General features: G+C 45.0%; 1 protein-coding gene across 1 annotated transcript; it reads right to left on the reverse strand.

The window, feature by feature from the left end:
* Positions 1–378: 378 nt before the first annotated feature.
* Positions 379–8,721, reverse strand: cfap410 (cilia and flagella associated protein 410). Its single transcript, XM_029657091.2, has 7 exons — positions 8,341–8,721; positions 8,226–8,244; positions 7,547–7,593; positions 4,182–4,411; positions 3,892–4,069; positions 3,736–3,817; positions 379–2,153 (listed from the first exon to the last, which is right to left on the reverse strand). The coding sequence occupies exons 1-7, from the start codon at positions 8,415–8,417 to the stop codon at positions 1,920–1,922; spliced, it is 867 nt and encodes a 288-aa protein (XP_029512951.2). The 5' UTR covers positions 8,418–8,721; the 3' UTR covers positions 379–1,919.
* Positions 8,722–14,776: the final 6,055 nt, after the last annotated feature.

The raw sequence follows: 14,776 nt of genomic DNA on the forward strand, positions 1-14,776 counted from the left end.
TCTGCATTTGTGAGGCCAGTTGGACGTACTGCCAAATCGTCTAAAACGATGTTGAAGGCGGCTTATGGTAGAGAAATTAACAAATTCTCTAGTAACAGCTCTGGTGGACATTCCTGCAGTCAACATGTCAATTGCGCGCGCCCTCAACTTGAGACGTTTGGCATTGTGCCATGTGACAAAACTGCACATTTTAGAGTGGCCTTTTATTGTCCCCAGCACAAGGTGCACCTGTGTAATGATCATGCTGTTTAATCAGCTTCTTGATATGCCACACCTGTCAGGTGGATGGATTATCTTGGCAAAGGAGAAAAGCTCACTAACAGGGAAGTAAACAAAGTTTGTGCACAAAATTAGAGAAATAAGCTTTTAGTGCGTATGGAAAATGTCTGGGATCTTTTATTTCAGCTCATTAAACATGGGACCAACACTTCACATGTTGCATTTATATATGTTTTGGTTCAGTGTACATAAACTGTTGTATGCATGTATGTTGTCAACTCTTAAATTTAGTTTTTTTTAATAAAATGCATTAAAGTGTCTATTTACACAAAGCCGTTTGCAAAAACACTCATTCACTGATTAAGGAAAGGCAGATAGCGACGCGCTGCTAGGGAATTGATAGCGACGCGCTGCTAGGGAATTGATAGCGACGCGCTGCTAGGGAATTGATAGTGACATGCTGCTAGGTAATTGATAGCGACATGCTGCTAGGTAATTGATAGCGACATGCTGCTAGGTAATTGATAGCGACGCGCTGCTAGGGAATTGATAGCGACGCGCTGCTAGGGAATTGATAGCGACATGCTGCTAGGTAATTGATAGCGACATGCTGCTAGGGAATTGATAGCGACATGCTGCTAGGGAATTGATAGCGACATGCTGCTAGGGAATTGATAGCGACATGCTGCTAGGGAAATGATAGCGACGCGCTGCTAGGGAATTGATAGCGACATGCTGCTAGGGAATTGATAGCGACATGCTGCTAGGGAATTGATAGCGACATGCTGCTAGGGAATTGATAGCGACATGCTGCTAGGGAATTGATAGCGACATGCTGCTAGGGAATTGATAGCGACATGCTGCTAGGGAATTGATAGCGACATGCTGCTAGGGAATTGATAGCGACATGCTGCTAGGGAATTGATAGCGACGCGCTGCTAGGGAATTGATAGCGACGCGCTGCTAGGAAATTGATAGCGACGCGCTGCTAGGGAATTGATAGCGACATGCTGCTAGGGAATTGATAGCGACATGCTGCTAGGGAATTGATAGCGACATGCTGCTAGGGAATTGATAGCGACATGCTGCTAGGGAATTGATAGCGACATGCTGCTAGGGAAATTGATAGCGACATGCTGCTAGGGCAATTGATAGCGACGTGCTGCTAGGTAATTGATAGCGACATGCTGCTAGGGAATTGATAGCGACATGCTGCTAGGGAATTGATAGCGACATGCTGCTAGGAAATTGATAGCGACATGCTGCTAGGGAAATTGATAGCGACGTGCTGCTAGGTAATTGATAGCGACATGCTGCTAGGGAATTGATAGCGACATGCTGCTAGGGAATTGATAGCGACATGCTGCTAGTGAATTGATAGCGACAACGATTAGCTCTGACTTCTCCCTTCAGTCTCCTCTATTTGGCTAAAAGCCTGTCACAACAGTACTGAAGCGTGTGTGTACCAAGGTTTGGTGGGTGTGTGAGCCCGGAGTAGGGTAAAGTCCCTAGACGTTGACCTTGGGTCCGTTTTGCATTTCCCCCCCACTAATGGTGAAGGTTAGGATTGGGGGAGGGGAAGCTGATCCATGTGAACCCTTACCTCTCCCTCTAGTCATAAACATGACTTGTGTGTCTACCTCAGTGTTGGGTGGTTGCGTTAGTGTTTAAAGTCAATGGGGTGTGTGTGTGTGTGTGTGTCAGTGCTCGATGTCGGTCGTTCTCTCTCTGGAGTTTGTCAGTGTGTGTGTGTCGATGGTTCCATCTTCCTGCAGTGTGTGTGTGTCGATGGTTCCATCTCCCTGCAGTGTGTGTGTGAGCTTGGGGTGTGTGTGTGATCGAAGATGTCTGTTCTGGGTTGCCGTGTGAACGATGCGTAGCTCCTCCTCCTCCAGATCTTTCAACAGCATAAGCACCGCCTCCAGAGTGTGGGACTGGAAACACACACACACACATCATCCATCCATCCATACATTCGAAATACATGAAGCCATAGTGTCTGGGTAGCAGAGGAGGGTAGCAGAGGAGGGTAGCAGAGGAGTGTTGTCTGGGTAGCAGAGGAGGGTAGCAGAGGAGGGTAGCAGAGGAGTGTTGTCTGGGTAGCAGAGGAGGGTAGCAGAGGAGTGTCTGGGTAGCAGAGGAGGGTAGCAGAGGAGGGTAGCAGAGAGGAGGGTAGCAGAGGAGGGTCTGGGTAGCAGAGGAGGGTCTGGGTAGCAGAGGAGTATCTGGGTAGCAGAGGAGGGTAGCAGAGGAGGGTAGCAGAGGAGTGTCTGGGTAGCAGAGGAGGGTAGCAGAGGAGGGTAGCAGAGGAGTGTCTGGGTAGCAGAGGAGGGTAGCAGAGGAGGGTAGCAGAGGAGTGTCTGGGTAGCAGAGGAGGGTAGTAGAGGAGGGTAGCAGAGGAGGGTAGCAGAGGAGGGTCTGGGTAGCAGAGGAGGGTAGCAGAGGAGTGTTGTCTGGGTAGCAGAGGAGGGTAGCAGAGGAGGGTCTGGGTAGCAGAGGAGGGTAGCAGAGGAGTATCTGGGTAGCAGAGGAGGGTAGCAGAGGAGTGTCATCTGGGTAGCAGAGGAGTGTTGTCTGGGCAGCAGAGGAGGGTAGCAGAGGAGTGTCTGGGTAGCAGAGGAGTGTCGTCTGGGTAGCAGAGGAGTGTAGCAGAGGAGGGTCTGGGTAGCAGAGGAGGGTAGCAGAGGAGAGTCATCTGGGTAGCAGAGGAGTGTCGTCTGGGTAGCAGAGGAGTGTTGTCTGGGTAGCAGAGGAGGGTAGCAGAGGAGGGTAGCAGAGGAGTGTTGTCTGGGTAGCAGAGGAGGGTAGCAGAGGAGGGTAGCAGAGGAGTGTTGTCTGGGTAGCAGAGGAGTGTTGTCTGGGTAGCAGAGGAGTGTTGTCTGGGTAGCAGAGGAGTGTTGTCTGGGTAGCAGAGGAGTGTTGTCTGGGTAGCAGAGCAGTGTTGTCTGGGTAGCAGAGCAGTGTTGTCTGGGTAGCAGAGCAGTGTTGTTTGGGTAGCAGAGCAGTGTTGTTTGGGTAGCAGAGCAGTGTTGTCTGGGTAGCAGAGCAGTGTTGTCTGGGTAGCAGAGCAGTGTTGTTTGGGTAGCAGAGCAGTGTTGTTTGGGTAGCAGAGGAGGGTAGCAGAGGAGGGTTGTCTGGGTAGCAGAGCAGTGTTGTCTGGGTAGCAGAGCAGTGTTGTCTGGGTAGCAGAGCAGTGTTGTTTGGGTAGCAGAGCAGTGTTGTTTGGGTAGCAGAGGAGGGTAGCAGAGCAGGGTTGTCTGGGTAGCAGAGCAGTGTTGTTTGGGTAGCAGAGCAGTGTTGTTTGGGTAGCAGAGCAGTGTTGTTTGGGTAGCAGAGCAGTGTTGTCTGGGTAGCAGAGCAGTGTTGTCTGGGTAGCAGAGCAGTGTTGTCTGGGTAGCAGAGCAGTGTTGTTTGGGTAGCAGAGCAGTGTTGTTTGGGTAGCAGAGGAGGGTAGCAGAGGAGGGTTGTCTGGGTAGCAGAGCAGTGTTGTCTGGGTAGCAGAGCAGTGTCTATTACCTTCCTAGCTGCAGGTCGAGGTGATGGGGAGGAGAACTTGTCTCTAGGAATAGGCTTCATCCCCAACTGTTCCCGGATCTTACTGTAAAGGGTTAGGAGACAGGGTTTAGGAGACAGGGTTAAAGGTGTGTAACGTTGTGAGGGGGCGGGTCTTACTTGGTCTCCTCCATACTGTAGTTTAGGGGGTCGTTCTCTGATTCCGCATCTGTCTGTCCATTGGTGGAGCTGACGTTCTCTGGCTGGCCACTGGTCGAGAACTGCTTCTGGGCAGCGGCAGGGGGTGTTATCTCCTCTCCCTCGTTTAGAGCGAAAACAAGCTCCTCCTCTGTCACCACTGGACAGACACACACACACGTTAGTACACACACAGTTGCAACAGCCCAAAACCTAAATTGGACCCCTACTTCCCCAAAACACAAACATTGTCACAGCTGAAGACAACTGACCCTGGTTGTCCAGTTTGTGTAGGCGTGGCAGGCATCGCAGCACGTTGAGACGGTATTGGCTGGGGACTGTTCCGCAGCAGGGGTTCTCAGCCAACCAGAGCACTCGTAGGCGTGTGAGGGGGCGGAGATGGGAGAGCTCTGAGAGAGAAGGGATGAGGTTCCGTCTGAGGTACAACTCACTCAGACACACACAGCCCGACAGAGATGACAGGGACAAGATGGAGTTCACACTGGAGAGAGAGGACCTGGTTAATGTAGCGTGTCGTCAAGGTTGATTTATCATATGCACAGCAGGCAGCGTAGTGTTACATTCAATCTTTATTAAACTAAACAAGTCAGGTTAAGAACAAATTCTTATTTACAATGACGGCCTACCCCGGTCAAATCCAGACGACGCTGGGCCAATTGTGCGTCCTGCCCCATTGGACTCCCAAATCACGGCCGGCTGTGATACAGCCTGGAATCGAACTCGGGAGCCCATAATAGTGTACACAGTACAACTAAAGGTTAACTTGCATGCTCTTCTCTCAGACAGCGCACAGTATGTGTGTGTTTGTGTGTGTGTGTGTGTGTGTGTGTGGAGGGCTGTGACGGTCATGAAAGTTTGTCAGCCGGTGATTGTCAAGCAAATAACGGCTGGTCTCACGGTAATTGACCGTTAAATCTAGCCAATTTCAGAAAAACAGAATAGCATCCTCTGAGTTGTCCTCATGTTAGGGTCCTGATCTGGCTGTGGGCTACACTAGTTCATTTAGCAGACAAGATCTGCTTAGAATTCCGTGGTATTATTCTATAGCATGACGAATACAATGGAACCAAGCTGAATAAATCCGTGGTATTATTCTATAGCATGACGAATACAATGGAACCAAGCTGAATAAATCCGTGGTATTATTCTATAGCATGAAGAATACAATGGAACCAAGCTGAATAAATCCGTGGTATTATTCTATAGCATGACGAATACAATGGAACCAAGCTGAATAAATCCGTGGTATTATTCTATAGCATGACGAATACAATGGAACCAAGCTGAATAAATCCGTGGTATTATTCTATAGCATGACGAATACAATGGAACCAAGCTGAATAAATCCGTGGTATTATTCTATAGCATGACGAATACAATGGAACCAAGCTGAATAAATCCGTGGTATTATTCTATAGCATGACGAATACAATGGAACCAAGCTGAATAAATGGAACCAAGCTGTGGTATTATTCTATAGCATGACGAATACAATGGAACCAAGCTGAATAAATCATGACGAATACAATGGGCTATTCCGTGGTATTATTCTATAGCATGAAGAATACAATGGAACCAAGCTGAATAAATCCGTGGTATTATTCTATAGCATGACGAATACAATGGAACCACGCTGAATAAATCCGTGGTATTATTCTATAGCATGAAGAATACAATGGAACCAAGCTGAATAAAACAGAAAGGATATTTCCTCCAACAAGTTGAGGGAGTGACCTCATGCAGCCATTCTGTGTTGAGCGGTTAACAAAGAAAATCCTCCTATCGGCTTTGTTTAGAGTTATTAATGTGACTTTAGTTGTCCTACAAACATTGAGCTAAATGTTTTGATGTTTAATACATTGTAAGGCGACTCTAATGATTAATTTTATAAATGTCTCTTGAAAGGCAGGAGCTCTGTTTTTTTTTTTTTTTGCACAGGCTGAACACACTTCATCAGTCTCTCATTCACAATTTGACAAGCACTTGATAATGCCTCGAATTTCACGTAGGCATCCCCTTTGTGTGGTCGTAATGCCCCCTAAAATACATGCCTTTTGCGGGCCAGTGGCCATTTTCGGTTGAATATAATATTCATAATTCCCTTCTCCCGGCTGCGTGCCGAAGCATCTCTCACTCACATCCGTCACGTGATCTCACAGGCTACAAGTGAAGACAGACACAACTGCACGTGTCCTTATCCAATTCCGAGGCGCATATTGAAGATATTGGATGAACTGTCCAACAAGATGAGTCGGCCTAACGAACAAGCAAAATCACTAGCCTATGTCAATCTACTATCCCTCATAGTACAACAGTTGACCTATTCTATGCCAGAAAGACATTTTCCAAATATAGTCTTGGACAGTTGTGGGATGTGATAGATCCCACATTAATACAACCACTAGCGTCAACAAACCTTTTATATGCAATGTGGCTGACGCAACAGATCAGGACGTTTAGCTTAAAATGTTAATAAACTATTAGGCTACTTCTTCACATTATAAGCACGAATGTTCAATTAGCAGGAAAACACCAGGTGATCGCAAATACACTTATGCATGTAATGCTTTCATTATAAAGGTTAAAATTATCTTCCCCAAACATGAAACTCACTTATGTATGTAGTTAGGCTCTACACCCCTTTGTAAAGCAGATTAATGTGCTTCGTTTTAAGAAGTTATTTGGCCACTTTAGTTGTGATATCTGCCTCCGAGTGGCGCAGTGGTCTAAGGCACTGCATCTCAGTGCAAGAGGCATCACTACAGAGCCTGGTTAGATTCCAGGCTGTATCACATCCGGCCGTGATTGGGAGTCCCACAGGGCGGTGCACAATTGGCCCAGCGTCCTCCGGGTTTGGCCGGCGTAGGCCGTCATTGTAAATAAGAATTTGTTCTTAACTGACTTGCCTAGTTAAATAAAGGTTAAAATATAAAATATATAATTCACAAGTGATAGGCTAATATTGTCAACCATCAGACTATTCTTGATTTATTATTGCCTTTAAATATACTAAATAATATATGTGTGAAATTTGTTTTGGTTTAGAATGGACCCATTATCATGCACCTGTCTCAGAACAGGGGCAGTGGGAAAAAATACATGTCATCTGTGCCCTTAAATAGTGAATGGAGGACACTTTTCCCATGGTTCCTTTTCATGCCAGCAAGGTAGGCTATACTCTTGTTGTAAAGGGAAGAAGCAATGTGCTAGTTAGTAAAGTTGAGAAATAAATATAGTAGGCCTAGCCTATAGAAAGCTGATTGGATCCTCCTCTTTTTAATAGAGGCCATCACTCTGTTTTCTCACCCAATTGCATAGCCTATAGAAATATTATGCAACATGAGCTCATGAAGTGTTTTATTAGATTTTCCATTACATTTACATTGATGTCAGAGTGATTAGAGGGACAATAGAGTTCTGAGTACCAGGCAGGTAGCAAGTTTAGTAGACTACTAATGACCATCAGCAGCATCAGAGCTTGGAGAAGTCTAATTACCGTGACTAAATGGTCACATGGAATTTGACTGCCATCATGACTGCCGGTGTGGCGGTAATATGTTCACCGTAACAGCCCTATGTGTGTGTGTGTGTGTGTGTGTGTGTATAGACAGCCAACCTGAGAGTCAGGACCTCGATGTGGGGTATCTGGGTAAATATGGAGATCTAGAGAGAGAGGAGGGAGAAATAGGAGGGATGGATAGAAGGAGGAGAGAGAGGACAGATGGAGGAGAGAGAGGGAGAGGATGGAGAGAGGGGGAGAGAGAGAGAAAGAGAGAGGATGGAGAGAGGGGGAGAGAGAGAGAGGACGGATGGAGAGAGAGGACGGATGGAGAGAGAGAGGACGGATGGAGAGAGAGAGGAGAGAGAGGACGGATGGAGAGAGGAGAGAGAGAGGGAGGAGAGAGAGAGGACGGATGGAGAGAGGAGAGAGAGGACGGATGGAGGAGAGAGAGAGGGAGGAGAGAGAGAGGACGGATGGAGAGAGAGAGGACGGATGGAGAGAGAGAGAGGACGGATGGAGAGAGAGAGGACGGATGGAGAGAGAGGACGGATGGAGAGAGAGAGGACGGATGGAGAGAGAGGACGGATGGAGAGAGAGAGGACGGATGGAGAGAGAGGACGGATGGAGGAGAGAGGACGGATGGAGGAGAGAGATAGAGAAGGAAGAACTTTAGAGTTGAGACAAAGCTAACTGGTTAGCTAGCTAACCACTTAAACATGGGATATTAAAATGATATTCTGTCAACCCAGAACAGCTAAAAACAAACATAGAAATTGAGAATACACATACTCACGTCTGTCAAGTTGCAGCCCCTGAAAGGGAAAGACAAAACATTGGACACATTAGAGAAATGAGGACGGTCCACTAACTATAGGATAGTTAGCTAACCCATCTAGCCTCTCACCTACCAGCAGTTGAGTTTCTTCACACTGTCCAGATCCGAGGCCTTGGCTTTGGCCAGGACCAACTTCCGTGTTAGCTTCATAGTGCAGACGTGTTGTGGGTGATTATACGACTCTCGAATAACCAATTAGCGATCCAAACTAAAGTATCGTGGCAATGCAGCTCCCATCAGATCATTTATAGCTACACAGCACACCTACAGGACCAGTAACGCCTGTGTGTGTGTACTGTGAACGGGCGGGCTACCGTGGCGTCTGTAGTTACCGACGTTACCGACGTTACCAGACGTTACCATCCGGTTAACCATTTCCACTCTCACACTCACAAAGAGCAGATGGAAAGGTGTCACATATAACGGCTGTACTTTAGAAGAAATGGGAGGGGGGGGTCCTGCGTCGTCAGTGGGTCCCGCGGTGCATTCTGGGACAGGGCGAGTCCTCCAGGGAGACCGTTGGGCGCTTCCTCAAAAACACACAACATTAGTATGACTTCCGCCAACAACAACATTATGGATATATATATATATTTTTTTACCGTGATGTGAGATAATTAAATTGTTCTCTGTAATCTCGTATCGTTTTGTAATCGTGACATGTACGTACTTTCGAGGAAAACAGTGAGGTTTTGTCGACGTGCCAGTCGGATCGAGGAAACTGTGTTAGAGGTTAAACACGATCCGCGAGTCGCAGCCTCCTGACAACGCGACATCATACCCTGACTTTCACAAGGGATTTTATTTTTTTTACAAACTGTACTTTTTTGTGTTGAGCATCCAGAAACAATTTAGCATTTATTTTGGCAGTGTCTACATGTAAATATATATATATGGAATGATATTCATCGTTTTATAATTGTTAATATTCTTGATGAGTTTAGTTTTTTTTTAAATGGGAGAATGTGCTGCTCGATTTCCTGAATAATAATAAGAATAAAGAAAAAACAATTTGATCTGCATATTTCCGTAATGGAAAGCTTACTCTATGAAGTGTGCGTGTGCAATAACTAAACGTGCCTTTGCACTCCTCCTAAACAACGCATTTAAAAATATTTAAAAAACTTTGGCAAAGGGTAAAGTCTACAAAACGGAGTCCACTCTGTTCATAACAGATTCTAGTTTTGGGAACAGAAAACTGAATGGAGGTGAAATGTTTCATCAATGAGAAAATGTGCAGAATTTCGGCCATAATCCATCTCGCTCCGTCTTCTCCTACTGCGGGCCACTGGGGTTCCTCTCATCACCATATTTGGTAGTGAGTGGAAACACGAAAATACAGAACACTAACCTATAGGTGTCTGGTAGATACAGGAGGTCTGATACAGAACACTAACCTATAGGTGTCTGGTAGATACAGGAGGTCTGATACAGAACACTAACCTATAGGTGTCTGGTAGATACAGGAGGTCTGATACAGAACACTAACCTATAGGTGTCTGGTAGATACAGGAGGTCTGATACAGAACACTAACCTATAGGTGTCTGGTAGATACAGGAGATCTGATACAGAACACTAACCTATAGGTGTCTGGTAGATACAGGAGGTCTGATACAGAACACTAACCTATAGGTGTCTGGTAGATACAGGAGATCTGATACAGAACACTAACCTATAGGTGTCTGGTAGATACAGGAGGTCTGATACAGAACACTAACCTATAGGTGTCTGGTAGATACAGGAGGTCTGATACAGAACACTAACCTATAGGTGTCTGTGGTAGATACAGGAGATCTGATACAGAACACTAACCTATAGGTGTCTGGTAGATACAGGAGATCTGATACAGAACACTAACCTATAGGTGTCTGGTAGATACAGGAGGTCTGATACAGAACACTAACCTATAGGTGTCTGGTAGATACAGGAGATCTGATACAGAACACTAACCTATAGGTGTCTGGTAGATACAGGAGATCTGATACAGAACACTAACCTATAGGTGTCTGGTAGATACAGGAGGTCTGATACAGAACACTAACCTATAGGTGTCTGGTAGATACAGGAGGTCTGATACAGAACACTAACCTATAGGTGTCTGGTAGATACAGGAGATCTGATACAGAACACTAACCTATAGGTGTCTGGTAGATACAGGAGATCTGATACAGAACACTAACCTATAGGTGTCTGGTAGATACAGGAGTCTGATACAGAACACTAACCTATAGGTGTCTGGTAGATACAGGAGATCTGATACAGAACACTAACCTATAGGTGTCTGTGGTAGATACAGGAGATCTGATACAGAACACTAACCTATAGGTGTCTGGTAGATACAGGAGATCTGATACAGAACACTAACCTATAGGTGTCTGTGGTAGATACAGGAGATCTGATACAGAACACTAACCTATAGGTGTCTGGTAGATACAGGAGGTCTGATACAGAACACTAACCTATAGGTGTCTGGTAGATACAGGAGGTCTGATACAGAACACTAACCTATAGGTGTCTGGTAGATACAGGAGGTCTGATACAGAACACTAACCTATAGGTGTCTGGTAGATACAGGAGGTCTGATACAGAACACTAACCTATAGGTGTCTGTGGTAGATACAGGAGGTCTGATACAGAACACTAACCTATAGGTGTCTGGTAGATACAGGAGGTCTGATACAGAACACTAACCTATAGGTGTCTGGTAGATACAGGAGATCTGATACAGAACACTAACCTATAGGTGTCTGGTAGATACAGGAGGTCTGATACAGAACACTAACCTATAGGTGTCTGGTAGATACAGGAGGTCTGATACAGAACACTAACCTATAGGTGTCTGTGGTAGATACAGGAGATCTGATACAGAACACTAACCTATAGGTGTCTGGTAGATACAGGAGATCTGATACAGAACACTAACCTATAGGTGTCTGGTAGATACAGGAGATCTGATACAGAACACTAACCTATAGGTGTCTGGTAGATACAGGAGATCTGATACAGAACACTAACCTATAGGTGTCTGGTAGATACAGGAGGTCTGATACAGAACACTAACCTATAGGTGTCTGGTAGATACAGGAGATCTGATACAGAACACTAACCTATAGGTGTCTGGTAGATACAGGAGGTCTGATACAGAACACTAACCTATAGGTGTCTGGTAGATACAGGAGATCTGATACAGAACACTAACCTATAGGTGTCTGGTAGATACAGGAGATCTGATACAGAACACTAACCTATAGGTGTCTGGTAGATACAGGAGGTCTGATACAGAACACTAACCTATAGGTGTCTGGTAGATACAGGAGATCTGATACAGAACACTAACCTATAGGTGTCTGTGGTAGATACAGGAGATCTGATACAGAACACTAACCTATAGGTGTCTGGTAGATACAGGAGATCTGATACAGAACACTAACCTATAGGTGTCTGTGGTAGATACAGGAGATCTGATACAGAACACTAACCTATAGGTGTCTGGTAGATACAGGAGGTCTGATACAGAACACTAACCTATAGGTGTCTGGTAGATACAGGAGGTCTGATACAGAACACTAACCTATAGGTGTCTGGTAGATACAGGAGGTCTGATACAGAACACTAACCTATAGGTGTCTGGTAGATACAGGAGGTCTGATACAGAACACTAACCTATAGGTGTCTGTGGTAGATACAGGAGGTCTGATACAGAACACTAACCTATAGGTGTCTGGTAGATACAGGAGGTCTGATACAGAACACTAACCTATAGGTGTCTGGTAGATACAGGAGATCTGATACAGAACACTAACCTATAGGTGTCTGGTAGATACAGGAGGTCTGATACAGAACACTAACCTATAGGTGTCTGGTAGATACAGGAGGTCTGATACAGAACACTAACCTATAGGTGTCTGTGGTAGATACAGGAGATCTGATACAGAACACTAACCTATAGGTGTCTGGTAGATACAGGAGATCTGATACAGAACACTAACCTATAGGTGTCTGGTAGATACAGGAGATCTGATACAGAACACTAACCTATAGGTGTCTGGTAGATACAGGAGATCTGATACAGAACACTAACCTATAGGTGTCTGGTAGATACAGGAGATCTGATACAGAACACTAACCTATAGGTGTCTGGTAGATACAGGAGATCTGATACAGAACACTAACCTATAGGTGTCTGGTAGATACAGGAGATCTGATACAGAACACTAACCTATAGGTGTCTGGTAGATACAGGAGATCTGATACAGAACACTAACCTATAGGTGTCTGTGGTAGATACAGGAGATCTGATACAGAACACTAACCTATAGGTGTCTGGTAGATACAGGAGGTCTGATACAGAACACTAACCTATAGGTGTCTGTGGTAGATACAGGAGATCTGATACAGAACACTAACCTATAGGTGTCTGGTAGATACAGGAGATCTGATACAGAACACTAACCTATAGGTGTCTGGTAGATACAGGAGATCTGATACAGAACACTAACCTATAGGTGTCTGGTAGATACAGGAGATCTGATACAGAACACTAACCTATAGGTGTCTGGTAGATACAGGAGATCTGATACAGAACACTAACCTATAGGTGTCTGGTAGATACAGGAGGTCTGATACAGAACACTAACCTATAGGTGTCTGGTAGATACAGGAGATCTGATACAGAACACTAACCTATAGGTGTCTGGTAGATACAGGAGATCTGATACAGAACACTAACCTATAGGTGTCTGGTAGATACAGGAGATCTGATACAGAACACTAACCTATAGGTGTCTGGTAGATACAGGAGGTCTGATACAGAACACTAACCTATAGGTGTCTGGTAGATACAGGAGGTCTGATACAGAACACTAACCTATAGGTGTCTGGTAGATACAGGAGATCTGATACAGAACACTAACCTATAGGTGTCTGGTAGATACAGGAGATCTGATACAGAACACTAACCTATAGGTGTCTGGTAGATACAGGAGGTCTGATACAGAACACTAACCTATAGGTGTCTGGTAGATACAGGAGATCTGATACAGAACACTAACCTATAGGTGTCTGGTAGATACAGGAGATCTGATACAGAACACTAACCTATAGGTGTCTGGTAGATACAGGAGATCTGATACAGAACACTAACCTATAGGTGTCTGGTAGATACAGGAGATCTGATACAGAACACTAACCTATAGGTGTCTGGTAGATACAGGAGATCTGATACAGAACACTAACCTATAGGTGTCTGTGTCTAGATACAGGAGATCTGATACAGAACACTAACCTATAGGTGTCTGGTAGATACAGGAGATCTGATACAGAACACTAACCTATAGGTGTCTGGTAGATACAGGAGATCTGATACAGAACACTAACCTATAGGTGTCTGTGGTAGATACAGGAGATCTGATACAGAACACTAACCTATAGGTGTCTGGTAGATACAGGAGATCTGATACAGAACACTAACCTATAGGTGTCTGTGGTAGATACAGGAGATCTGATACAGAACACTAACCTATAGGTGTCTGGTAGATACAGGAGGTCTGATACAGAACACTAACCTATAGGTGTCTGGTAGATACAGGAGGTCTGATACAGAACACTAACCTATAGGTGTCTGGTAGATACAGGAGGTCTGATACAGAACACTAACCTATAGGTGTCTGGTAGATACAGGAGGTCTGATACAGAACACTAACCTATAGGTGTCTGTGGTAGATACAGGAGGTCTGATACAGAACACTAACCTATAGGTGTCTGGTAGATACAGGAGGTCTGATACAGAACACTAACCTATAGGTGTCTGGTAGATACAGGAGATCTGATACAGAACACTAACCTATAGGTGTCTGGTAGATACAGGAGGTCTGATACAGAACACTAACCTATAGGTGTCTGGTAGATACAGGAGATCTGATACAGAACACTAACCTATAGGTGTCTGTGGTAGATACAGGAGATCTGATACAGAACACTAACCTATAGGTGTCTGGTAGATACAGGAGATCTGATACAGAACACTAACCTATAGGTGTCTGGTAACTACAGGAGATCTGATACAGAACACTAACCTATAGGTGTCTGGTAACTACAGGAGATCTGATACAGAACACTAACCTATAGGTGTCTGGTAGATACAGGAGATCTGATACAGAACACTAACCTATAGGTGTCTGGTAGATACAGGAGATCTGATACAGAACACTAACCTATAGGTGTCTGGTAGATACAGGAGATCTGATACAAAACACTAACCTATAGGTGTCTGGTAGATACAGGAGATCTGATACAGAACACTAACCTATAGGTGTCTGTGGTAGATACAGGAGATCTGATACAGAACACTAACCTAAAGGTGTCTGGTAGATACAGGAGGTCTGATACAGAACACTAACCTATAGGTGTCTGTGGTAGATACAGGAGATCTGATACAGAACACTAACCTATAGGTGTCTGTGGTAGATACAGGAGATCTGATACAGAACACTAACCTATAGGTGTCTGG

The sequence above is a fragment of the Oncorhynchus nerka genome, linkage group LG20, assembly GCF_034236695.1.
Source record: "Oncorhynchus nerka isolate Pitt River linkage group LG20, Oner_Uvic_2.0, whole genome shotgun sequence".
Lineage (NCBI taxonomy): Eukaryota > Metazoa > Chordata > Actinopteri > Salmoniformes > Salmonidae > Oncorhynchus > Oncorhynchus nerka.